The sequence below is a fragment of the Tenrec ecaudatus genome, chromosome 15 (assembly GCF_050624435.1).
Source record: "Tenrec ecaudatus isolate mTenEca1 chromosome 15, mTenEca1.hap1, whole genome shotgun sequence".
NCBI lineage: Eukaryota > Metazoa > Chordata > Mammalia > Afrosoricida > Tenrecidae > Tenrec > Tenrec ecaudatus.
In genome coordinates, this window is record NC_134544.1 from 8,858,254 (window position 1) to 8,885,120 (window position 26,867).

The 26,867-nt window shown below is 38.1% G+C and overlaps 1 protein-coding gene across 1 annotated transcript in view; it reads right to left on the minus strand.

Moving 5' to 3' along the window:
• Positions 1-2,151: 2,151 nt before the first annotated feature.
• Positions 2,152-26,867, minus strand: part of CCDC102B (coiled-coil domain containing 102B) — a 208,778-nt gene continuing 184,062 nt past the window's right edge. Inside the window, exons 5-6 of the mRNA XM_075532986.1 lie at positions 25,533-25,636; positions 2,152-6,979 (exon numbers count right to left, since the gene is read on the minus strand). Coding sequence (XP_075389101.1) covers positions 6,949-6,979; positions 25,533-25,636 — 135 coding nt within the window. The 3' untranslated portion in view covers positions 2,152-6,948. The remainder of the gene's footprint in view (positions 6,980-25,532; positions 25,637-26,867) is intronic.

Below are 26,867 nucleotides of genomic sequence, written 5' to 3' on the forward strand. Positions count from 1 at the left end.
TGAATATTTTTTAAAAAGCATTATTTTAAAAAATGTCCAAGGTGGACATATTACTAATCCTGTGAGCATGTTTTACTTCTCTTGAATTACATAACCACCTTCAGGGGATTTGGAAATAATTATTTCAGTAAAAAGGTATAGAGCTTCTGAACTTCCATAATTTCCCATAAGAAAAATTAAATCAGAGTTATGTAAGTGTATCACTACAAATCCTGTTGGGCCCAAGGCAATGCCTGAGAAGAAGTGAGGATGCAGAATTCTTTAGTAATCAGGTTAGCCTTAAGCTCTCTTTGTCCTCAGGAATCTTCTTCAATAATCATTCAGTGGTGAAAGACCACAAATACATAAACAATCTGTGACAGAGTAATGAATCGAAAAGAAAAACCAGTAGAAGTATTTTGAAAAATCAATTATATATATATATATATATATATATATATATATATATATATATATATATATATATATATAATTTTAAAATGGCAAGAAACAAAATACAGAGTAAGACCAGGAAGGGATGCTCAGAAGGTCTTGGAGGGCCAGCATTTTGAAAGAACAGAGAGCTTGACTAAAGTCTAAGCAATTTCCTCTTGGATTTCAATTGAAACTAAGTGATCTCTGGAGGAAAACAAAAGCAGGTGTGAGACTAGGATTATCTTCATTTGTTCTTCACATTTCCCTAATGAGTCACATGACGGGGAATGCCTCCTCTCCAACAAGTTCCTCAGGAGGGATTTAGAATAGGCATTTAACCTAGTTGGTCAGCTTCCTATTAACCACGGTATTCTTTATAACATGATAAATAATTCAAACCATGCAGTTGTCATGTCTACAAACGAAGCCATACTTCATAGCATCTCATGGAGGAATAACAGTGTATGTGGGTGTGGAGCGGAGGGAAGGGCGAGGTATGAACTGTCAGGTCCTGGATAAGGATCAGAGTAGCTCCGTTTGGAGATCAGGAAAGCAGGGCAACATGGAGTAGGTAAGATGAGCGTAGAACACAGCAGACCATAAAGGATGCACACTCCCTGGTGGCTGTCATCACATGATAGTAGGCACTGGCCATTCTAAAGCACACAGTATTGTTATTCTCTAGAGAAAAATAGAAATTTTCAGCGGCGATGATACTTGTCCATTACTGTTTACAAAGTATAGCTCCTCCTAACGTATTAACTATCTCATTATCCAACAGTTAACCTTTATGATAGTATTACCTTATTTTTCACATTAAGGATGAATGCCAGGCACTAGTGACCACAAGTGTGAGGGGAGATGTAGGCAGGCTGTGAAGTTTAACATTGTGTGCCACCTTGCTGGGTCATAATTCTCAGTCGTTCGGCAGTTACGTGATGGTAATTTGTTTGTTATGTAATGATCTCATCATCCTCCATTCGATGGCCTGATAGAGTCATCATGATGAACTGGTCTTTGGAAACTAACCATAGCATAAATGAAGAGAGAGCATATCCCTATATTTCATGCTGAGCATTCAATCAATGGTACTTGAATTTATATTTTTATTTATAAATTTCCCTCGACCACACATACATGGGCACACACAAACTCACAAAGATCAAACACAATGAACTTTCTTCAGTGACCTTCTCTATCCTCTTTCCATGGTCTATGGTTGTACTACTACTGTGTCCTCGAACCTCATAATGCCCGCATAGCACAGGTGTCAAATAGATGTTTATCTAATGAATGAAATATGAAATAGGCCTATGGTTAATTCAGGAATTGGGGTAGTGTCATGATGGCGATGTTCTACCTTCTCCTACTAACTGAAATATTAGAAGTCCAGCCCACTAGACACTTCATAGAAGAAAAGACCTTGTGACCTGTTTCTGTAAAGAGGTACAATCTAAGAGACTCTTGCATAGGGTCAGTGTGAGCCAGCATCAACTCAAGAGCACCCACCAACAATATGGTTAATATACCAATAGTTGTGGGATTTCAGATATCTTTTCGTTAGAAACTCTCTTGTGTAAATTACCATTAGCCATTTAACCTCCCATCCAGTTTATATACCTCTTGGCATTTCTTTAATACTGAGAAAGCACAACATAATTTTATAAACATAGCAGTTTATTGCAATAATACTTTTAATACTGAAAGATTACACACAGAAACAAAAACTCACTTCCATGAAGTCGATTCTTTCTCAAGGTGACCCTGTACAGCAGAACAGACTGCCTCTTCAAGTTTCAGATAGGGGAGCTCCTTTTGCTCTTCCATGAAGCAACTGGTAGGTTCAAACTATTGACCATGAGCTTAGCAACCCAACACATAACCATGATGTCACTGGAAGATTCAAAGGTGGAAACTCTGTAGGCTTCCCACTCCTCACCCACTACACCATCAGAGATCTCCTTATTTAGCAATAGAGGAATAATTTTAATGGCATATCCATACCTTTGTAATATTATACATGAGAGAAATGTTTTAGAATATTTATAAGTGGTAAATAGTTTTAAGATAGTGTGAATAAAAATGTAAGTTATAAATTTATGCAGCCATTTCAGTGGTGGTTATACTACACATCCTGAGTTATTGAACAATTTAAAATAAATGCCAATTGAGGAACTAAACACTAATTAGTAACTGGGGAATACTCAGTCTGAGAGATGTACAAGGAAGGAAGTTAAAGAAAAAATCAGAATTGTAAGTATAGGTCTTGCAAAGTTTGAGTTTTTATTACATATTATTTTTGAAGCACAGTATATAAAATATATTTTATAGACAACATGGAAGAGTAGATTGGAAGTCCAATAGAAATAGAAAATAAGATTTATGGAAAAGTTCACATTCTGTGTAAGCTATGAAAAATAAGATCAAGAGTAAAGTAGGACCCACATTTCGTTTAAGGAAATATTTTTATGATTCCATAGAGAAGAATTTAGGATCGTTAGAAGATATATATACACAGTTATATTTATTACAGCAAAAATGCATCAAGAGCAGAGGTAATGGTTTTATACTTCTCCGATCGCTCAGGAGAGGGAAAGATGGAGGCTGCAGACGGGAAGGTTCCAGAGAAAGGGGATGGCTCCTGTTAGCTAGGGCACATCATGCAGGAATTGACAGTGAAGACCTGTCTGCTGTTAGATCCCCAAGCAGGCAGAAATCTAGATTTCTAGACAGTAGCCAGAGAGCAGAGAGGCAAGAAATGCAAAGGAAGCTAGAATTTTTCAAAGTGAATTCATCAGAACTACATGATCAACAAGTTTTATGGGTAAGCACTGCACTGGTTTCTACAAGCTCAGCAGTTCAAAACTACCATCCACTCAACTGGAGAAAGATGAGGCTCTCTGCCCCCACAAAGGTTTATAGCCTCAGAAACTCTATGCATAAGGTCACTATGAGTTGGATTTGACTGGCTAGTAGTAAGTGAGCTTGGATTGTTTTATTTTGTGTGATCACCCACTTTTATACATTCCGCATATAGAAATTCCACAGCAAATGAAACACCTGCTTTCAGAATCTCAAACATGTCATCTAATTCAATTAAAATCTAGCATAGTTAAAAATGTTCACCAATGATAAAGATAATTCTCATCATTAATAGTTTATAATATCTGAATACACAAAAAGTTTCATATATATTTATATTAATTACTTAAGATATCTCTGATATATGACTAGAAATTAGATAACTTCAGAATTTGAAAAAATAGTACATTGACTTTTCTGGACTTTTAATAACCTTTTCCAATAATTGATTTAGGGTTTAAAAAGACACCTGATGGCATTGTCATGTACGAGCTAGACTACTAATTTTAAGGTCACAAGTTGAAATCCATCAGCTGTTTCTAGTGAGAATGATGTATGCCCATAAGGGTTTGCACTGTATATAAGGTCACTAGGAGTTGGAACCAACTAGCAATGGGTATGGCTTGGTGTTCCAGTGTCTCAACCAATACATGTCATCTTTACAAAGCTAGAGCCAATAAGATTCAGCCCATGCTACCTAGAATGACCTTTCTAGAAAATATCTGTGATAATTCTCAAGCCTATAAAATTACCCAATATTTTCACATTTTATCCACTCTCAGGAAATATTTCACATCTCTCGTTTAAAAAAATGTTTTATATGTTTACTGAAAAAAAAAAGCCACTAAGTTTTAGACTAAGTAGAAAAAAGAAACCCTAAATTTCAAATTCTGTAGCCTAGAAATAATCTTTCACTATATAGGTTAAGTTAATAAGGTCATTTATTTTTGTGTACTCCGGAGTAATAGTCTTATTTTAATAAATCCAATAAATAAAGCTAACATTGCAAAAGCATGTCTCTGAAAGGGCAGAGCTCAGGTGAATTTAATTCAATAAAATGCAGCAGAAGCAGGAGCTTCGGCAGAGAGGACTAACTTTAAATTTTTCATTTTATTACCTTAAAGAAGTTTACAAAAAAGCAAGTCAGCGACTTCCTTCCTTCCTTCCTTCCTTCCTTCCTTCCTTCCTTCCTTCCTTCCTTCCTTCCTTCCTTCCTTCCGTCCTTTCTTACCCTTCCTTTCCCCCTCTTACCTCCACATTTATTCTTTATGTCTGCAACAGAAATTCTACAATTCAATAGGAGTCACTGAAAACCATGATACAAGTGATGGTATTTTCATAAAGAGGTACAAAGCAGTGAAAGAAATTTTGGAGACAATTTGTAGTCTTGCCTGCAAGTACTAGATGCTGCTGCTGCTGATGATTGATGGAAGTGGCAATCCTACTTTTGTGAGGGGTCATGGAGACCTCTCTATGCTGTTTACTGACACCAACATAAATTCTTGGTTACTTACCCAAGAAAAGTTATCTATGTAACTTAGATCACTGTCCTGTAAACTACTGTCAACCTCGCTCAGAATGGCCATCTTCCAAAGTGGTAGAACGCTTTTGAAAAGCTGAGGGTCATGTTGCTAGTAATTTTTGTTACTTGAGGTTGGCAATTTTATCTTCCATAAAATAATTAATTTTCCAAATTTAATTGTCATAAGTAAACACTCTGAGCATCCACTCTAAAATAATTCCTTGATTAAATCAATATTTTTGTACTTCCATCTGACAGTGTGAGCATGTTTGGCAGTCAGACTGTCTAGTGCTCCTGAAGGCGGTGCCAGTAATGATGCTAAGACAATCCTGTTAATCTTTACATAGAAAGCCTTTTGGCTTTTCTGTTCAACGTTTTCATTAGCATAAACTCTGACATGCTATCGAGGATATCAAAGTCAAACTATGAAATTAAGACTCTAATGCCTGGGTTAAAGTATGAGGATACCCATTATGAAGATGACTCAAAATATAAAAACCACAAAAAAGAAATGGACTAATTTGGTATGATTATGCATTTCTTCTGAATCAGATCAGTTTTAATGGAAATGTTCACAACAGAATTTAAGCTACTGAATACTCATGATAGAGTGATATTTTAGCTAGAATGTAGAAATGAGGTGAGCAGAAGTAATAACCTACACTTAAAGGACATTTTAGAGTTCAAGATATATATATATGGAATTTCCTTAGATGAAATAGCGATTTATAGAGTTACAGTTTAATTTTGAGATACTTAAATGTAATGAAAAGATATCTCTGAATGTTTTATATTATATTAAAGCTTCATAATAATTCACATTCTAGATTCCTTTAAAATGCTAGAATATGTCAAATGTAATGATTGCTATTTTAATGCTAGATGCAGAATCTAAATGTTCCATTCATCTGCATAATTTTTAGTTAGTTTAATCTAGCTATTGTGATGAATTTACCCTTGAATTCAGGGCCGTGTTTCTTTATCCCTAGAAATCATGATGGGTACCACACATGGAGGATTGTGCTTTTAAATACATGCCACACTGTTTTCATATTCTGAAACATGTTTCTATGTAGTAATCTAGCAATTAGCTGAGCTATTATTTACAGGGTTGGTTATAGGATGCAGAATACTATATGAAGGAAGGAAGTAAATGGGAATACCACATGATATTAGGTAGTAATAAAAATGATACTTAAAAAAGAATGACGCTTTATATTCATCCTTATATAAGTTGATATCATTTGGAATTAATTGAATATATTGAAACAGACTCTAGAAATCGCAGGGGGAATCAAGATGGCAGATAACTTGATTTAGACTCCTACTCTCCCAATGGTGAGACAAAAATTCTCTTCCCCTAAGCCATGGAGATTGTTGCCTTTTGTTATAGAAAGCTAAAAAACCAATTCGCATTGAGTCTGTGATTGTGTGTTATTTGATTAGGCTATCAAACATAAGTTAGATAAAATTCATATATAATGTGAATATTCATGAAAATGATTAAATTTTATTTTAAATTCCTTTTCTCCCCTTTAGCGAGGAGCTGGAGAATCATATTATTGTTTTCAGTTGGGCAAAGTAATTCCAACTCATGGCGACTCTATTTACCCGACCCAGCACTATCTTCACAGTGGTTATGTTTGAGCCCTTTTTTGTAGCCTCTACTTCAACCCATCTCCTTGAGTGTCTTTCTCTATTTCACTGACCCATTGACTTACCAAGCATGACAACCTCTCTCTGGAGGTTCCTCCTGATAATACCCAAAGAACAGCCAGTCTCACTGTGCCAGGATTCTGACTATACTTGGAGCCAAGGCAGATTTGATAGCTAATCACAGTCAATAGTCTTCACCAACACCTTAATCCAAATACATCCGTTCTCCTCCATTCTTCTTTGTTCTGTTTTCATGTGCATATGAGGTGATTAAAAATACCATGACTTGGGGCAACCACATCTTAGTCTTCAAATAATACCTTTGCTTTTTCAAAGAGACCTTTTGCTGCTGATCTTGGGGTAATACATCGTTTGGTTTCTTATTAGCCGTTTTCATAGAATCATAGAATAGCTTTCTATTCTATGAAATTTTTATTTATGAAAATAATGAAGATTTAAAATGGGAAAGATTTCAGAGAAGTGGGTGGATTTGATCATTCACATTGACACGTGTCTTCTGTAAACCTAAAGAGAGAAAAACTAAGCCGTTTTATTGATAAACAACACAAATATACATTAATAAATCAAATATTATGTACCAATACAAGAGAAGGTGCAATCTATCCCATCCACTAAGAAATAATGTGGAAAACCATTCACATCAAGAAAAACTAAGATGTTTGCACTCTTAGAATTCCATCTAATAAAATCTCAAGACTTTCTTAGTCCAATATTTCACTTGACACCCAAAGTAGAAGAATACAGTAATATTAGTGAGTTGACTCAACTCAGAAACAAACAAAAATTGTGCCCGTCTCAAGTTCTACATTTCTAAACTTGCTTAATTCCCCGACCCCATCCCAGACAAACAAAAAACCCACTGGCAAACCACTTGACTTTGATTCATAGTGACCCTATCAACACAAACTATTTGTTTTCTTTTATTAATCATTTTATGAGGGGCTCATACAACTCTTATCACAATCCATACATCAATTGTACTAAGCACATTTGTACATTTGTTGTGCTCATCATTCTCAAAACATTTGCTCTCCACATAAGCCCCTGGCATCAGGTCCTCATTTTCCCCCCTCCCTCCCCACGTCCCCCTCTCTCATGAACCCTTGATAATTTATAACGTATTATTTTGTCATATCTTGCCCTGTCCAATGTCTCCCCTCACCCACTTTTCTGTTTTCCATCCCTCAGGAAGGAGGTCACATGTAGATCCCCCTTTCCAAACCACCCTCCCTCTAGGCTACCAGTATCGCCACTCACACCACTGATATTGAAGGAATCATCCGCCCTGGATTCCCTGTGTTTCCAGTTCCCATCTGTACCAGCAGCACAAACTATTGACAGTCCTTACCAAGTACCCCTCTACCCTGTCTAGGTATTCTGAGACAGTAGATCTTACAGGAGGAGACAGAGCTATTCTTGAAACTTTCCTCTTACACATGATCTCAGCATTAATTTGGGAAGTCCTGACTGATCTCATTTGGATAACTAATTGAAATTGAATATATTTAAATGACAGGAAGAAATGAGATTATATAATGCAATATCCATAGTATAATTATAGCTCATTTATTCAAGCCTGTGTCACAACCTACAATGATATTCAGGGATCTTCAAAGAAATATTGCATACATATTTAATTTAAATATTTGCTCATAGATTTGAGATCATTAGAAAAATGTTCTTTCTGTTGTAAAATTAGTTGTCTGTTGAACATTTATTGAGAAAACTTACATAAATTTGTATGTATACATATATATGGGCTTTCAAAAGCATGTTGAAAATACTATTGCCTTTAAATTCAATATTTCATGAACGTTTTGCCATAGTGGATATGTATAATTTATCTGTAGGTTGACTTGAATGTATACTTTATCAGTAGTAAACATTAGAAAAAACTAGTCTCCTTTTCAGTATTTACATTTTCATTTTCCTTGTCTTACTCTTCTACGATGCTCTAGAAAATATTGATAGTGACTACCATGTGTATATTTGTCAATCTTTTTAATGTTTCCTTGTGCAGATGGGATTTGCTATGCTTCCTGTCAAAGGTCCAGTAAGGTTTACAACATTCTTTCAGGTTTCTTTTGGTCAGGTAAAAGTGTTATTTTTTTAAGTATTTAAAAAATTTTCATAGGGCAGAGGCTGTACACTGGTACATATGAGGGCTGGAGGTACAGGGAATCCAGGGTGGATGATACTTTCAGGACCAAGGGTGTGAGGGGCGATGCTAGGAGAGTGGAGGGTGAGTGGGTTGGAAAGGGGGAACTGATTACAAGGATCCACATGTGACCTCTTCCCTGGGAGAGGGACAGCAGAGAAGGGGGGGAAGGGAGACTCCGGATAGGGCAAGATATGACAAAATAACAATGTATAAATTACCAAGGGCACATGAGGGAGGGGGAAAGGGGAGGGAGGGGGAAAAAAAGAGGACCTGATGCAAGGGGCTTAAGTGGAGAGCAAATGCTTTGAGAATGATTGGGGCAGGGAATGTATGGATGTGCTTTATACAATTGATGTATGTATATGTATGGATTGTGATAAGAGTTGTATGAGTCCCTAATAAAATGTAAAAAAAGAAAAAAAATTTCCATGTAATAACCATATGGTTTTCTCAGTTAACTGGAATGACAAAATAAATTAATATTTTGCCTGATGGAGAACTTCCTTGAATTCTGAGAATAAACAGCATCTGGTCTTGATGAATATTTTGTAACACTTTGAGATTTCAGTTGCCAAGATAATTACTTAGGTTTTTTTTGCATCCATCATCATACAATATTCTATAACTTTCTCTTTTGATTCTTTTCTCATCATTGACTTTCAAGAGTTGGCTTTAATATAATACATATAAAACATATGTTGAGAGATCTACTTCTTAGAACTTTGTTAAAAATCAGTTTATCTAACCAGTTTTTAAGACTTTCACAAATTTAAATGTAAAACACAACTGTAAAGCTTGGTTCCTTCCCTTTGAAGGGGAGAAATGATGTGATTCACAAGTAAAATCTTCTGCAGCAAGTGTTTTATTCAAGTTCCTCTGTGACTTCATATAGCACACAGAGAGCTTCCACCTGTGCGAGTTTAATTGATTAAAATCCTCAGAGTCTCTTACTTATATGTTGTAAATGCAGCCCTAATGGTAGTCATATTCTGTTCTTTTAATTTTTGAAAGTTTTTTTCTCCTTTTGAAATCACTTTTGATAACTTGCTTTAGATTTTGATGAGCAAACTAAAGGATAATTCTGTGTTTCTGGTGTTTGTTTTCCCTTTCTCCTCTATGGTTCTGATCAGACCAGGAGTGTCCATGTAGCCCTTTGGACCAGAGACCCGTCCCCTCTCCCCCACCTTCCCCATTCCTCCCTACATCACACACACACACTCACCCACCTACCCACTACCACCACCACCACCACCACCACCACCACCACCCCCCTCTGCTATGCAGCCCTGAGCTGGGTCAGATAAATGGAAACTATAAACTCTATCACTGAATGTGTCTTAGTTGCTTAATGACTTTTAAAAAATAGATTTTATATCTGGCTGCCAGGTTCACAGCAGATGAAGGAAGATCAATGCATACTCATCTAGCACTCTCCGCAGAATGAATGCTCATCTTATGCCAGCTTTGCATCATTTATATGAAAATAAATGATTTGTCCAATTAGATCTTATCATACTATCAAAAACAACAGATATGGCTTGGTATTATTTGGTTTATCTGTTTATTCAGGCAGAATCAGAAAGAATTTCATATGCAGCTAGATCACCAAAGGCTTTTATTTTCCTGGCTTAACAATGGCCCATAGGCACCAATTTGGAATATGGAATTCATTGTGCTGAAACAATAACTCAGTGAATGGCATCTAAGTGACCCATAAATGTTAATGCCATTTTTAAAGTCATCGAATGTGATACCAAAGAAGAGGTAGGAGAAAGTGGGTCATTCTGTAAGCAAATAACTATGGTTTAGAAAAAAATAATATGGGGCAGCTTTGATGAAAAATGACTCAGAAACAGGGACCAAAGAAGTACAATAATAAAAACATTCATTTCCCCCAGTCACGTCATGCCTTTAGAAGTCAGCGACTGTTTCTTAGTGATGTTTCATCTCATTTATACTTAAAAATGTACACAAGTCCTTCTGAATTTATGGTTACAATGACTGCTATGAGAATAAATATTTATAAAATATTAGACACCCATTTTAAGAGATGTTATTAATATGATCCTTTGAGGTAGTTAATACAGTTATGATTCACCCACACTGATGCTAAGAAATCGAGTGAATTTTTTACGCTACATAAGCATCCTCCCATTTGAAAATGCAATTCTATTTACTGATATGCACATTTATATAATAGAACAAACATGAAGAATATATACATTTTAAATATTTTGACATAGTGTTCTTAGTCTTAGCTAACAGAGAAGATTTCATCCTTTTATAAATTTAGTTCTTCAAAATATAATTTATATAATTTTTATTCTAGCCAGAATGAAAATGTTTTATTTGGAATGCATGCAAAAAATAGGTCATTAACTATGCATCAGGATAAAGAATTAGATGTAATATACAACTTAAATAATTCAAATTATCATAATGCATAACCAAATGAAATGTCATTCTTTAGAGTTCAATGAAATGTAATCATAACTTCTATTTTCAATTGTTCCTTTGTGTGATTCAGCTTTTGGAGGGAAGGGGGGAATCACAAAGAAACATGTGCCATATCTTTCAGAAGTACTCTTTTGGAAAAGTGAGAAAACTTTGCTATATTATAAATAAAAATATATACATAGTCAAAGTACATTACATGTTGAGAAATAAAATTTTCACATAATGGGAGTGATCTAGAAAATATAATACACACTGTTTAGGATTACTGACTTATCAGACAGGAATGCTCTCAGGTTATTATGTAGAATGATGATTAGATAGGTAATCTTGATGGTTTAACCAATTCTCAAGTTTAATTTCATTGAAACATTCCTTCTCCAATAGCAGTATTGAAGTGTTTCCTCTTCTGTCTGAGAGTATATAAACCATGATATATCCATGGGGAACCCTGGTGGTAGAGTGAGTACGTGGTGGGCTGCTAACCCAAAGGCCAACAGTTCAACATTTCCAGCTGCTCCAATGGAGTAACAAGAATCTTTCAACTCTCGTGAAGAGTTACAGTCTCAGAAACCCATACAGGCACAGGGCAGGGACTCTGTCCTGGAGCATCACTGTGAGAATGAATCGACTCGAAGGCAGTGGGTTATTTGGATAATATATCAATATGTGTTTCTGCATAAATGGTGTAGGCTTGGGGAAAGGACATATGGTCTGTCCTTTCTGACCCTTATATCTGCTTAAAAATATATGAGTGTTAGACAAGGATGTGTACCTATAAACAAGTAGAAAATCAGATTTGAGAATGCGAAAAGAATTTAAAGAAATGGTGCTATGACAAAATAGTGGAGCACGGTGTGAGACAGGAGGTCCATCAAGCAAAAGACGAGATTGCATTCCAAAGATGTAAGCTTACAATTCAATAGCCTAGAAACGAGGACAAATGAAACTCAAAGAGCATAGAGTGACAGAGAGACTAACAGTAAGAATTCAGTGAGTGAAATAAAGACTAGATATTAGTCCTTACTTAGGGTTTTCAGCAACACATGCAGTCAAGAGATATTAAAATAATGCTTCAACTTATTCATAGCAAAATTGTGTTTGGGGGAAGGTGGTTTCAAGTCAATTTTTAACTCATGGCAACCCTCTAAAGCAGAGCAGAGCAGTTTCAGCAGAAAGAAGACTTAGACAATATAGATTGAAACAGCGGCTGCAACAATGGGCTCAAACGTAATATCTGTGAGGATGGCACAGGTCCAGGCTGTGTTTCCTTCTGTTGTACATAGAATCCTGGTGTGTCCGAATCAGTGTGATGGCGCCTAACAACATCCATGGAGTGCTTTGTAGCACTAGGTGAAATTTTCATCTTAGCGCTCACATGGGTACTTGGGACCTAGTAGGGGCCTTTCAAGCATGACTACAGAGCAAGTGTTTAACAGAGGACTATACACAGGAGCATTTCAAATACGATTGGGTGCGTCTAGATTTCTTTGGATCCCACTATGCACAGCTGGACCCAATCACATTCTTATGACCAATTTCTATGACTCATTGTCCAATTTGTCAAGGCAGCAGTCATTTCCAAACTGAAACTCATCACACGTCTCTTATTTCTTTTGGGTCACATGTTGTGAATACTACCGAATTTGTTAACACAGCATTTATAATAACACAGCTAACACCTTCAAATAAACATCCATGCATGCAAGAACAAGGAGATTCATGTGGTTAGCTGAAAAGGTAAAGAAGACAGAAAGCTCTTTAGATCCAAAAAATGCATTGTAGTGGACAATAAAATATTATTAAGAGTCAAAATAGAGCAAGTACTTGGAGATGATTTAGATTTAGAAAGTGTGTGTGTGTGTGTGTGTGTGTGTGTGTCTATGGGTCTTCTAGGCATCACATGTAAGATGTAACATGAGCTGGCTTTACAACAGATATCTCCAATAGTCTAAGGAGAGTGGAAGACTAATGAATGACAAATTTAAAAAGAGCTGCTTAATTTAATAGAAAGGTGCACAGAAATCTATAAAACAGATTTTTAATTTTAAATTGAGTTGTATTCCAGGTCCTGAAAAAAATCAAACTCACTTCCACAGAGTCAATATCAACACAGAGTACTTTTCACCCCAAGGGATTCTGAGATGGTGACTATTCATGAGAGTAGATAGCTCTGTCTCTCTCCTGAGGTGAGACTGACAGTTTAGAACTGCTGACCTTTCAGACCACAATCCAACTTGTACCCATTATGCCACCAGAGCTCCAAATCAATGTATTGGTAGACATAAAAGTCTAGCTCACTTGAGAAACTTGCCCAGAATTCATCGTGAAAGGAGCAGAAACAAACAAGAAGATTAAAATACTTAGAGAGAATGTAAATCCCGTGCCAAACAAAATGTGTATATACATTTCTGAAGGAATAATGGTGGCTCTAGAAGTGGAACAAAAATACACTCAAAAGTATACAGATATATGTAATAATATTGCAGTTTGACTCATTCTCAGCAGAAATTTAAACACTTCATCAGCTAAAATGTAATATATTAATGTGCAGATCCATTTGGTTCACATTCAAAGTTAAAATATGTTTGGAATTTGGGAAGAAAAAACAGTAATTCCTAGGTCTGACATCCACGCTGACCACTGACCCATTCTGCACAACCAAGTTGTCCTTCACACATCTTTATTTCTCTGACTTTTAGAAGATCAGGAAGAACAAAGGCAAATATTATTCTAATAAACAGCTGCTCATATAGGAGGAGTTTTATTCTTTACCTTAATTTCTGAGCTGTGAAGCATCAAGTTATAAAAATAACTTCAATGACTCAGGAGCAAGGAGAATGATTTCTTTAACTCCAAACTCAGCAGCAGAGGCTAAGGTATCTGAGCCAGCCTGGCCAGCACAATTCCCACAGGGAAACACAGAAGGCAGAGATAACATCAAGAAAGTAAAAGCAATAACAAAAAGCAAGCAATTTTTTCCCATTACGATATTACATGTTAGTCTTTTAAAGGCTTTAAAAGATAGCTCACAGATTACCAGATTCTGAGATTGATCAGAATCTGAGGAGTGAAATCATTGTGGGTTCCTGGGGTGGGTGGGTCTGGGCAGATACAGCTCGAGAATCAGGTGGGCTTGTCTCATTGACGTGGTGGTTGGTTCTCGTAAGGAGGGCAGAGTTCAGCTGCCTGTGAATCCCTTTGTGGGATCATTATTGGTATACCTTAAAGCCAACCAATTGCCTTCTTGTCATTCCAACTCACGGTAACTCCTGAGTGTCAGAGTACAATGGCCAACCTTGGGGTTTCCAATCATAGATTTCCAGGAACACCAGGGCACCGTTGAGTGGATTGGAATGTGTGATCCTTGGGTTAACAGTTGAGTGTTTTAACCAGAGACATTGCTTAATGATCCCTGTACTTATAAACCCTGTCTAATCCTGAAGGTCCAGAGAAGTTTATAGGGAACGACATTACTGGCCTGTCTCCAAGTCCTTATTGTTGGGAGAGGAAATGTAGACCATAAAGAGGGCTTCCCACTGCAGCGCCCCACAGTGCACTCAGACTCTTCACGTTACTTGTCATGGACAGAGTAGAAATGCCCCTGTGGGCTTCTGAGACTGTAATTCTGAATGGGAGTGGAACATTTCATCTTTCTCCTGTGGAGCTGCTGATAGTTTTGAACTGCTGACCTTGCAGTTGAAAGCCCACATTTCTAACTAAAGCAGTCACTGCCTAAACGCCACATCAAAGATGAGAGAACCACGTCTACAATTTATCTCATACCACGAAAAATTATTTGATGAGTTATATAAGAGTTGGGTCTCCATGAGTCACTCAGGGTTCAGTGTAGCAACAACGAAACTCAAAACCTTCCTCTAGTTCTTAAATGCTTCCTTCCACGAGGTGCCCAAGGGACCAGATATAAGGCATCATGCAAAAAAAAAAAAGATATAAGTGTGTGTATGTATGTGTATTTATGTGTATATGTATATATGTATGTGTATATATATATTATATTAAATGAAGGGGGAAGTGCAGAGTGGAGACCCAAGGCCCAAGTGTCAGCCAATGGAGATCCCCTCATAGAGGGGCTTAGGAGAGGAGATGGGTTAATTAGGGTGTGAGGTAGTATCGATGAAGAACACAGCTTTCCCCCAGATCCTGGATGCTTCCTCCCCCCAACTACCATGATCCGAATTCTACCTTGCAGGGCTGGATAGGACAGAGGCTGTACACTGGTACATAGGAGGGTTGGAGATACAGGGAATCCAGGGTGGATGATACCTCCAGGACCAAGGGAGTGAGGGACGATGCTGGGAGAGTGGAGGGTGAGTGGGTTGGAAAGGGGAAATTGATTACAAGGAGCCACATGTGACCTCTTCCCTGGGAGAGGGACAGCAGAGAAGGGGGGAAGGGAGACCCCGAATAGGGCAAGATATGACAAAATAACGAGGTATAAATTACCAAGGGCATATGAGGGAGGGGGGAAAAGGGAGGGAGGGGGGGAAAAAAAGGAGGACCTGATGCAAGGGGCTTAGGTGAAGAGCAAATGCCTTGAGAGTGATTGGGACAGGGAGTGTATGGGTGTGCTTTGTACAATTGATGAATGTATATGTATGGATTGTGGTAAGAGTTGTTGGAGTCCCTAATAAAATGTAAAAGAAGAAAAAAAAAAAAGAAAATGATTAGGGCAAAATATGTACAGATGTGCTTTATACAATTGATGTATGTCTATGTATGGATTGTGATAAGTGTTGTATGAGCCCCTAATAAAATGTTTAAAAAAAATGCTTCCTTCCCCCCGATTATAATGATCCTAATTCTACCTTGCCCCCCTTGATTAGACGAGAGGATGCACAGTGGTACAGTTGGGATCTGGAAACACAGGGAATCTAGGACAGATGAACCCCCCCAGGACCAGTGGTGAGAGTAGCAATATTGGGAGGGAAGGGGGTGCAAGGGGGGAACCGATCTCGGGGATCTACATATAATCTTTCTGGGGGATGGGCAACAGGAAAGTGGGTAAAGGGAGATGCCAGGCAGTGTAAGATAAGATAAAATAATAATTTATAAATTATTAAGGGTTCATGAGGGAGGGAGGAATAGGGAGGGAGGGGGGGAAAGGAAAATGAGCTGATTCCATGAACCCAAGCGGAAGGTGCATTTTGAGAATGATGAGGGCAATGAATGTATAAGGGTGCTTTACTCGATTGATGTATGTATGGATTGTGATAAGAGCTGTATGAGCCCCCATATAATGATTTATTAAATAAATAGTTAAAAAAAACAGGCAAAGTAAATTCCAGCAATTATTAGTATCATTGATATTTAAAATCAGTAAAAATTATAGAGGATTCATATTTGTAAATTTAAAATTAATGCTCAGGAAAATATCTATTTGAATAAATTTAACTTTTTAATGCAAACATTAAGTTGAACACTATAAATTTCATTGAAAATCAACTTTTGTTGAAATGCAATGCTTTGTGTCAGTAAGAATGACATCATAAATGGTGTAAAATCAAATAGCCTGTGTTTATTTTGTTCGTTTTTTAATTGGCATCATGTATTTTCTCATTGTAATAGATTGCTGTGAATTGATGAACACTAATAACAAGCTATTATGTTCTTCAGTAATAAAATTGTTCAAACTAAAAAAAAAAAAAGCATTGCATCTCCTTTGACCTTTCCTAGTCTCTCAGGAATTTCCAACCCTCACAGAGACTACATGGAGGATGAAAGGCAGGCTAGAGAGATGAGATGTACGATTCTGATTTTATGCTACTGAATATCCATTTCCAAAGGATAATAACTAGTCGATTCACTAAATTATCATCTACAGGTAGGTATATTATTATCTAGCTCTTTATCCCGCAGTGTAACTTAACGAATTCTTGGTGACAATCAAGTATTGCCACCTTCAGTATGTACTCTAATTCAATGTTTTTAAAAAATGTGAAGACAACCCAAATCTTCACAACTGGACCAGTAGGCGACATCATGATAAACCAAGAAAAGATTGAAATTGCCAAGGATTTCGTCTTGCTTGGATCCATCATCAATATTATTGGCAGTAGCAGTCAAGAGATCAAACAATGCAACCCATTGGGAAAATATGCTGGACAAGTCTTCTGCAAAGTGTTTAAAAGCAAGGGAGTTCCTTTGAGGACTATGGTGCACCAAACCCAAGTCATGGTATTTCCAATTTCCTCTTAAACATGTGAACGTTTGACACTGAATAAGGGAGCACAAAGAAGAATGGATGCACGTGAGTTATGGTGCTTGCAAAGAGTATAGAAAGCACCATTGACTGTCACAAGAACAACCGAGATTGTTGTGGAAGAAGTACACCCAAAAGACTCCTTAGAGGAAAGGAAGAGAGGCTTTATTTCATTTACTTTGGACATCTTGTTAGAAGAGACCAGTCCCCAGAGAAGGCCATCATGCTTGGTAAAGCAGAGGGATATCAAAAGAGAGAAAAACGTTTGACACGTTGGATTGACTAAGTGTTGTACACAGGGTCGCTGTCAGTCTGAACTGACTCGTGGCACCTAAAAACAACAACCTAGCTTACTGCTAAAATCAAACAACTGTCATTTAAATCGTTTCAAATACTTCTAGTTAGCCTTCCTTGCCATGAAGAATTAATTGCCTGGCATCTTTGTCTGAAAGAATTGTGATTTTTAAAAATGGTAACAGTTAAATTGTGACAATGACTCAAAGTAGTAGAAGCCTACTAACATCTATTACTTCTTCATGGGGTAACCTCAAAGCATTTCATCAGTGCTGACACTCTTTCTACGATTCTCTTATTGAAATCTCCTCTGTTCTACAGATGATCTCCAAAACACTCTCCGGTACAATGCGGTCATGTTGATAATGTGGGTGCTCTTTTGCAAGCCAAGAAACATACATATGGCCACTGAGAAAATAATGTACTTGTTTGAGGCCATTTTTCTCACCTATAAAATGAAGATGGGAATCCTTACCTCACAGAGTAGGTAGGATAGTGCACGTGACTATGGAGAACAACCAAGAAGTGAGGCCTTTAGTTAATATTATACTTGAGCACAGGGGTTCTTTCTTAAACTACTGCATCTTATTAAATATTTTTTTAATAATTTGCATTCTCCTCCTTTAGGACAATTTTCTATTTCTGTTTTTTCTGGAAATACAAAGCAATTCAATTATAAGATTGCTAATCCTGTTTCTTTGTTTAGGGCAATGATGTAGCTCTTGAATATCTTCCTTAGGAAAAAATTCTTTTTAGCATAATTTGGTGATACAGATTGATAGCTCCCCTCAATAATGGTTCAGCTTGGACTTGGGGGTATCTCATCGCACTGGAATACATTGAAATATGAAATATGTTGATCTCTAGTACTAGACCAGTGGTTTTCAACCTGTGGGTCATGACCCCTTTGGCGGTCAAATGGCCCTATAACAGGGGTCTCCCAATTCATAGCAGCAGCAGAATTACAGTTATGATTAGCAACAAAAATCATTTTATGGTTGGGGGTCACCACAACATGAGGGACTGTATTAAAGGGTTGTGACATTAGGAAGGTTGAGAACCACTGGACTAGATGGTCAGATTTCCAAGTAATGTTATGGCATTTGATGTAAAAATTGCTTTCCAACAAACTTGCCAAACCATTATTACAGAAAAAATAAGTACCTATATAGGTCTTGAAGAATTTGAATTTTTTTCTTTATTTTGTATTAACTTCTTTGGTGAAATTACTGGATGTAGAAGTATTGTACACATCTCTAAAAATTATCCTTTGCAAATCAAGTCAGAATTAAACCTTGAGTATGGGTTACGACTCAGTGTAAGGAAGACCAAAATACTCACAACTGCACCAATCGGTAAGATCGCAATAAATGGAGAAACGGATGAAGCTGTCAAAAACTTTCTCTTACTTGGCTCTACATCAATGCTCATGGAAGCAGTGGCCAAGAGAACTAAAAGATAGTTACATTAGGGAAATCTGCTGTACAAGACCCCTTTAGCATATTGAAAGGCAAGGATGTTACTTTGCGGTCTAGAGTGCAACTACTACCAAAGCCATGGGATTCTCCAATGCCTCATACATATGTCAAAGTTGACCACTGCATAAGGAAGGATGTAGAAGAATTAATGCATTTGGACTATGGTGCTGGAGAAGAATATTGAAAATACCAGGGACTTCAAGTATGGCCAGAGTGCTCCTTGGAGGCAAGGATGCAAAGAATTTGTCTTATATACTTTGGACATAAACCAGGAAGAAGTTGTCCCAGGAGAAGGACATAATGTTTGGTAAAGTGGAAGGGTGGTAGAAAAAGAGGTAAGTTTTGGATAAGATGAATTGGCACGGTGGCTGCAACAATGGGCTCGGGTATAAGAACAATCAGGAGAATGAGGCAGGATTGTGTGTACTGTGTTGTGTTGTACATCAAGGTGCTCTGCGTCAGAGCTGAGTTCATAGCACCCAACCACAATCAACCAAAGAATTTACAAAGAGTGTAGAAAATTCCCAGATTCCCTAAATCGTTGATAGACACTAATGAATATAAAATTTAATCTTTACAATAATCAAATATGATATAAATATGTTGTGTCTGTTAGGTGTCAACAAAACAGTTCTGCGTGTTTGATTCATTGACTCATTGTCAGTTGATGTACAATGAACAGAAACATTACCCTGTCATGAACAATCCTCAACATTGTTCTCATGCCTGAGCGCATTAATGCAGCCACTATCTCAATATATCTTGTTGAAGGTCTTACTCTTTTTCAGTGGCCCCCTACTTTACCAAGCAGAGTGTCCTTCTCCAGGGATGGGTCTCTCCTGATAACATATCCAAAATATGTGAGACAAAGCTTCCCAACCCTGCCTTAGGAGAATTTTGGCTGTCCATTTTCTAAGACAGATTGGTTTATCCTGTTAGCAGTCCATGGTACTTTCAATATTCTTCTCCAGTACCACAGCTCAAATGCATCAATTATTCTATGGTCTTCTTAATTCAGTGTCCAAATTTCACATGCATATGATGCAACAGAGAATACCATGGCTTGTATCAGGTAGTCCTCACAGTAACATCCAAGGAAGACAAAATCCTAAAAATAGTAAATAGAAATTTTCAAGCAATTACAGAAAATGTTATAATTTTTACAATCATAGGTAACCAACAGACAAAACAAAGAAACTATGTGTTTTGGAATTATGGTGTTGTAAAAGCATATCAAATGTACAAATAAATCTGCCCTACCAGAATGCTCCTTAGAAGCAAAGATGTTGATAGTCTTATGAACTTTGAACATATTAATAGGAGAGATCAGTTTCATGGAAAAAGACATCATTCTTGGTAAAGTAGAGGATCTGGGAAAAAGAGGAAGAGTCTCAAGGAGATGGTGACTCAGTAGCTACATATCATATGTCCAACTATGACCATGATTGTCAAGATGGTGCAAGACCCTGTCCTGTCTCATTTGGTGTCTGAAGGGTGGCTCAGAGTTGTAGCCCGCACCATGGCTTCTAACACAACATGTGCTCTTTAGAAAAAGATAGTGTCAAGGTAAGAAAGTGTATCAAAATAGCAAAAATTCATTTTCATTCCTTCTATTTCTTTTGGTGTGATAAACCTAAAGTTAAGTCACAGTAAGAAAAGTGGCATGCCTATGCAGGCAAAAACACTTTGGAAGTAGTCTCATTTCGCACAACAATAGCAAACTACATTTTTATTTCTGGGAAGAATTCAAGCCAGGCCAGCTCAGGACATTCAGCGTCTCTGGAGGGAAATGTCCACAATACGTACCTGAGCTCCAAACTGATCTTTGATGTGTATGGGTCAGACCCCCTTGGGGACGTGGAGACAAAGCCATTTTTACAACCGACTGAACTTAATAATATCAAGTCCCTAGCAGCTTTCTGCATTATTTTATTAACTTCTGCAAGAATGTAGTAATGACAGGTATATGAAAGATATCAGAATAAACAAAGACAAACTGTTTACTGTATAAATTATTTCACCTTTTTTCAGAATTCAGTGGCAGTCCATATTATGATATGACATTTTTCTTACTGCAGCATATTTTCCCTTGAGTTGGTCAATATAAGCTATGATTAAATTACTGATGCCTTCTTTTAAAAGGTGAATAGGAGCTGATATATATGATAACTAAATTAATGCAAAGGAATATTTTTAAATATTAACAAGAATTTCTTGTTTAAGATGGCTGTGGGAAATAATTCTATCTAAATGAAAGACAATCAATTTAGATTCCATTTTTTCTTTCATTCAGTAGTCATCATTTCTAACTATTTGTTTTAAGATAGCAAATAAAAATACTTAAAAGGGGAGAAATTCAACTGCTTACATTGTTACAAATTCCGGTCAATTTTCAGCTAAACATGTTATGGTGTTTGGTGTGTTCTATCAGGATTATCACTATCAGCTGTGGTTTGAGAGTCTTGTGACTGATTTGATGGAGAGACTTCACAGCAGAGGCTGAAGGTTTCAGTCATTCAAGTCAAGGGCAACTGTTATGATGATTGTCAAACTTTTCTGTGACATTTCCAAGATTTCTTTAAAAGCAAGTTTCCCTTTTTGCATGAAACTGTACTTTCTAAATGGATTTTCTCTGTAGAAAATTTTCTCTACATGTCTAGACTGAGGTGAAGAAGCGAATATCGGTGGAATATTTATTAGTTGCCAGGTGCTGTTCCAGGTGCCTCACACACATAATTTCATTCGATCCTTGAGGGAGTCTCCTAGGTTTTTATTACAAGTAACAAGCTCAAGGTCACAGAGCTAATAAATACCAAAGTCTATCTCCTGAATTAGCTGGAGGAAGATGGGCAGGAGCAACTAGCTCATCTAAAATATTTTCTAGTCAACCCGTGAACTCTATTCAAGTCCCTACAATACAGAAAAGAAACCACCTATTTAACACAGACCCTCCAGTATTATTGTTTTCTACTAAAACTAGCTCTCCTCTAAGGGTTTCCTTGCGTTTCCCCTAGGTAGCCTCAGGTGGCAATAGCTAAGATTACTGAGGAACCCTGGTGGCACAGAGGATGACATGGAGGCTGCAGGCCGCAAGGTCAGCAGTTTGAAATTGCCAGCCACTTCAAGGGAGTAAACTGAGGCTTTCTGCTCCCAGGAGGATTGACAGTCTCAGAAACCCACAGGAGCAGATCTTCTCTGTCCTAGGGATTGATTCAATGGCAGTGAGTTGAGTTATGATCATCCAGGCTCTCTCTGGAACATAGCTGATGCATAGTTGTCATTTATGGTGTGCTGTCTGCAAAGCCGATGCCAAAAACTCATAGAGTGCCAATGGATGTGTGTCCAGCATCGTCCTTGAAGCGACAGAGTCATTCCCTGTCCTCTTGATTCTTCCTTGGGCCTGTGGCCTGCTTGGAACGGTGCCTCTGAAGGCGGTGGGACTGGCAGACTTGTAGGAAGTCCTCATGGAAGCCAGCTTCCATGAGAAGATGCTTGTGTCCAAAGACTGACCACCAACAGGTGTCTCAGAGCCAATGAAAAGCCCTGCCAGAAGCTGCCATTCCAGCCCCTCCCTGGAAGTAGCAGACACATGAGTGGTGTCCCCTTGAAGAGTCCGGCCTCTCCTGACTTCTCATTTGAATGTGCCTGAGAACCGTGTGAAAGGCGAACACATGTTCTTAGTGACTAGATTTGGGGGTCATTTTTGTTGTTGATTGGCAATGTTAGGGAGCTGAAACCAAAAGTAGTATCTGGAAGTGATATGGTGCCACACTCAAACACAAGACTGTGCCTGGGCTTCGGGACCACGGTCACATGGGTGCTGAAAGGGCAGTGAAGTCATAGAGGCTGGAGAGAGGGGGGCCTTCTACTCATGGTGCAGAGATTAGCAGGAACCTCACAGGTGTCAACACAGGGAATACACAAGGTGTACACATGTACACATAAACTCATACATCTAGCAAGTTTCCCAGCCGAAAGTTAAGGTGCCAAATGTCCTCTTTTAGCCATGAACGATAAGTGATTGTAAGGGAAAAATGAGTTAATAAAGGGGGTGAGGGAAGGGAATTGTGTTATTTGCAAGCAGATTTCAAATAAATGTACACTCAGGCAGTCTCAATATAAGAAACTGTCACCAGGTCATGGTAAAATCAAGATGGTTTCACAAGTTTTGTAAAGAACTATGAATAATTCAACCAGGAACCTGCTCCCTCCCAAAATCCACAATCTCTCCAAAGGCATTGTCTCAGACCACTTCAGAAATCAAAAGGAGAGAGAGAGAGGCTTGTCAAAAAAGAATGACGATCTAGTTTGTGGGATGGATATGGTAAGTCCACATATGGTGAAAGTCACACAAAACTCACAAAGGTGTAAATACCACGTCTCTTGGGAAAGAACAGAATTGAGTCCAAAGAAAGACGAACAGTGGGCTCTGCTTCCCCACCATGCTGTGATGGGACATGAAGGAATGGTGCTAACCAGTAGCAGTGGCATTATTGATTGACCCACCAGGAATCCAGAGTCTGAGTCTCAAATCCACTTCTACCTTCTTGAGAACTACCTAGCCTCAAAGGGATGCAGGAGACACTGCTGGATGATGAGAGGAAGATCCTGCAAGGGCAGAGTACTCCAGTCATGGTCATTCCATGGACTCCATGTTGGACATTCCAGTCCCACAGAGCTCCCAACTGAATGCAACCCCAAGAATGGCCCCAATCCATTCGAGCAGAGCTCTGGTGGTATAGTAGTGACGAGTTGAGCGGCTAATCATGAAGTTAGCAGGTCGAAACCACCAGGAGAAACCACTGAGAGACTGGGAGAAATAGGAGGCTTTCTACTCCCCTAAAGAGTTATTGTTTCAGAATATCACAGAGGCAGTTCTCCCCTCCCCAATAGGGCCACCGTGAGTCACAAGTTACTCAATAGTAGAATTCTTTTTCAGATATCCACAAGAACCCACCACTGAGCAAAGCCTGCCCAGCTCCATAGAGCAAAACCAGAGAACGCTCTCTCTCTGCCTTATTTTCTCCTACGAGTGAGTGGGAAAAGAACTGGTTTGAGTCATTACAGGCTTGAATCATGTATCCAATTAAAAGCAACAGAGTTCCTCAACCAAACAATCAACTCAGGGTCCTTTCCAGGCTGTTTTGACTTATGGAAAATGGTCATTGACACGGCAGAGAAGTGGGGGAAGGGAGACTCCGGATAGGGCAAGATATGACAAAATAACAATGTATAAATAACCAAGGGCACATGAGGGAGTGGGGAGCGGGGAGGGAGGGGAAAAAAAAAGAGGACCTGATGCAAAGGGCTTAAGTGGAGAGCAAATGCTTTGAGAATGATTGGGGCAGGGAATGTGCAGGTGAGCTTCATACAATTGATGTATGTATATGTATGGATTGTGATAAGAGTTTTATGAGCCCCTAATAAAATATAAAAAAAGAAAAGAGGAGAAAAAAAAGAAAATGATTAGGGCAAAGAATGTACGGATCTGCTTTATACAATTGATGTATGTATATGTATGGATTGTGATAAGAGTTGTAAGAGCCCCTAATAAAATGTAAAAAAAGAAAAGAGGAGAAAAAAAATGATTAGGGCAAAGAATGTACAGATATGCTTTATACAATTGATGTATGTATATGTATGGACTGTGATAAGAGTTGTATGAGCCCCTAATAAAATGTTTTTTTTTAAAAAAGGACCTATGCATTGTTAACCTTGAACCTGAACTACAATACAAACTACTCGTGGCACAGCTTCATACTGTGAAGCTAATCACACGCACTTTCCTTCAATTGCCTCCCATAATGAGATAATGTTACATCAACTTCCAGAGCCACCTAAGTCATTCCGATTCAGACTACGGTTTGTAATGTCCCACCAAAGGATCCTTTCCTTACATTGAGCTGCCCGCATGACAAAGATAGGCTTGCAACTCATAAATTGCCCGCGAATCAATGTGACTCCAGGGGAATAAAATAAACAAGCTCCCCACTGTCAAACAGACAAAACCTCAGGCAAAGAAATCCATCAATTACTAAAGTCAAGCATTGCTTTTGTTAAGTAGTAACATGATTCCTTTACTGCCTCCTAAAAAACTTGTGTGGTTTTCAAAATAACTGTGTTTGGAGATATCATGATTCTTCTAGCTTTTATGTGAAATAGATTCTTAAAGATCATTTTGCCTCCACAACATTTTTCACATTGTAGAGACAAAGGTCCTCTTCTGGTATTTAAATTCTCACCACAACATGCAACACTTATTTGTAATAGAAGCAAAGAAAGCCACTAATTGAAACATTGAGTGTGAGTTCGTTCCATTCCTATTTCCATACAATGAAATCCATGACATAGATATTTAAGGACACATGAAAGGGGTGGGGAAAGGGAAATCAAGCTTTCTTAGCCATGGTTTAATCCTGACTTCAATGTATTATGCGGCGGGATTACCTGCTCTGCAACTGTCTGAGCTTAGTGTCCAGCTTTTCATTCACTTGTTTCTGTTCTTCCAGACATCTCTGGAGCTTAAGGGTCTGCTTCCGAGAATCGCTGAGCTGCAGGAAAGGTCCAGAGTACTTTAGTTCAAGTGACTGAAATGCAAAAAGCAATCATCTGTGTGACACACTCTTATCAGGGGGAGCGGGGGATGGGGGCGGGGGGGTTAGAGTATGAATACTCTCTAGTGGCCATGCAGGCATGTATGGCAGCAGGGATATCTGGTAAAATCTTCCCAATCTAGGTACAACCCCTCCCCCCATGCCTGTTCCTGCCTCACCAGACTACAGAAGGCACTGTGCTAGAACTGGTGGTTAGTGTTCCTTTGACCTTGACAATTCACCTTAAATTAATGTATACATGAAGTGCCTTCCAACAGTTCATGGGAAAATTCCATTATCTTATACTCCTATTTTCTCATGAATTTCTTGAAGTTTGCTCTTTTCTGGACAGATGTACCAAATATGCATGTGTTAAGTATATGCATGCTCACTATGCAAGTACATACATTATAAATAGATATGTATATATAAATATTATTTAACATTTATTTGGATTCCTTTTAACTTGCTCAAATACAGCTGATATGGTATTCCAAGTAGACTTAGAATTCTGTTTTCAATTCTGTAACAGACTCAAATCTATTTTTGTTACTGTAGTCTATTTTAGTGTGTTTGATTTTTTTAATTGTAGCACTGCACACGATGCCATGATATACATCCACCCTTCTGTCCATGAGCATTGAGTTCATTTCCAGGGGTTCTCTATGTATGAAATTATTGCATACCTGTGTGTGGAAAGTTTTTTTTTCCCAGATTATCTCAGGAGGAGAATTAGCAGGTTATACATATTTTAATGCCTGTTTTTACAAGATGCTGTCAAATAGTCTCCCAAAATGGTTTACCAGCTTATAATCTCAAGGGAGGGGCAGTGGTGGTTCTCCCCTCCCATGACATGCTCGTCATATGTAGGCCCTCTCCTTGGGCAGTAGTCAGTGGGGTTTGTGTAGTGCGGTGACTTATTGGGTGGCTCCACCCAAGTCTCCCAGTCATTGCTTTGTCAAGCCTATCCCTGTAGTCACTGTGTGATCCATACCATGGGGTCTTCCACTTTTTATTTCTTTCTTTCTTTTAAATCATATTATTGGGGGCTCTTACAGCTCTTATCACTATCCATACATCCATCCATTGTGTCAAGCAAATTTGTACATATGTTGCCATCATCATTCTCAAAACATTGTCTTTCTACTTGAGCCCTTGCTATCAGCTCCTCATTCCCTCCCCTACTTTC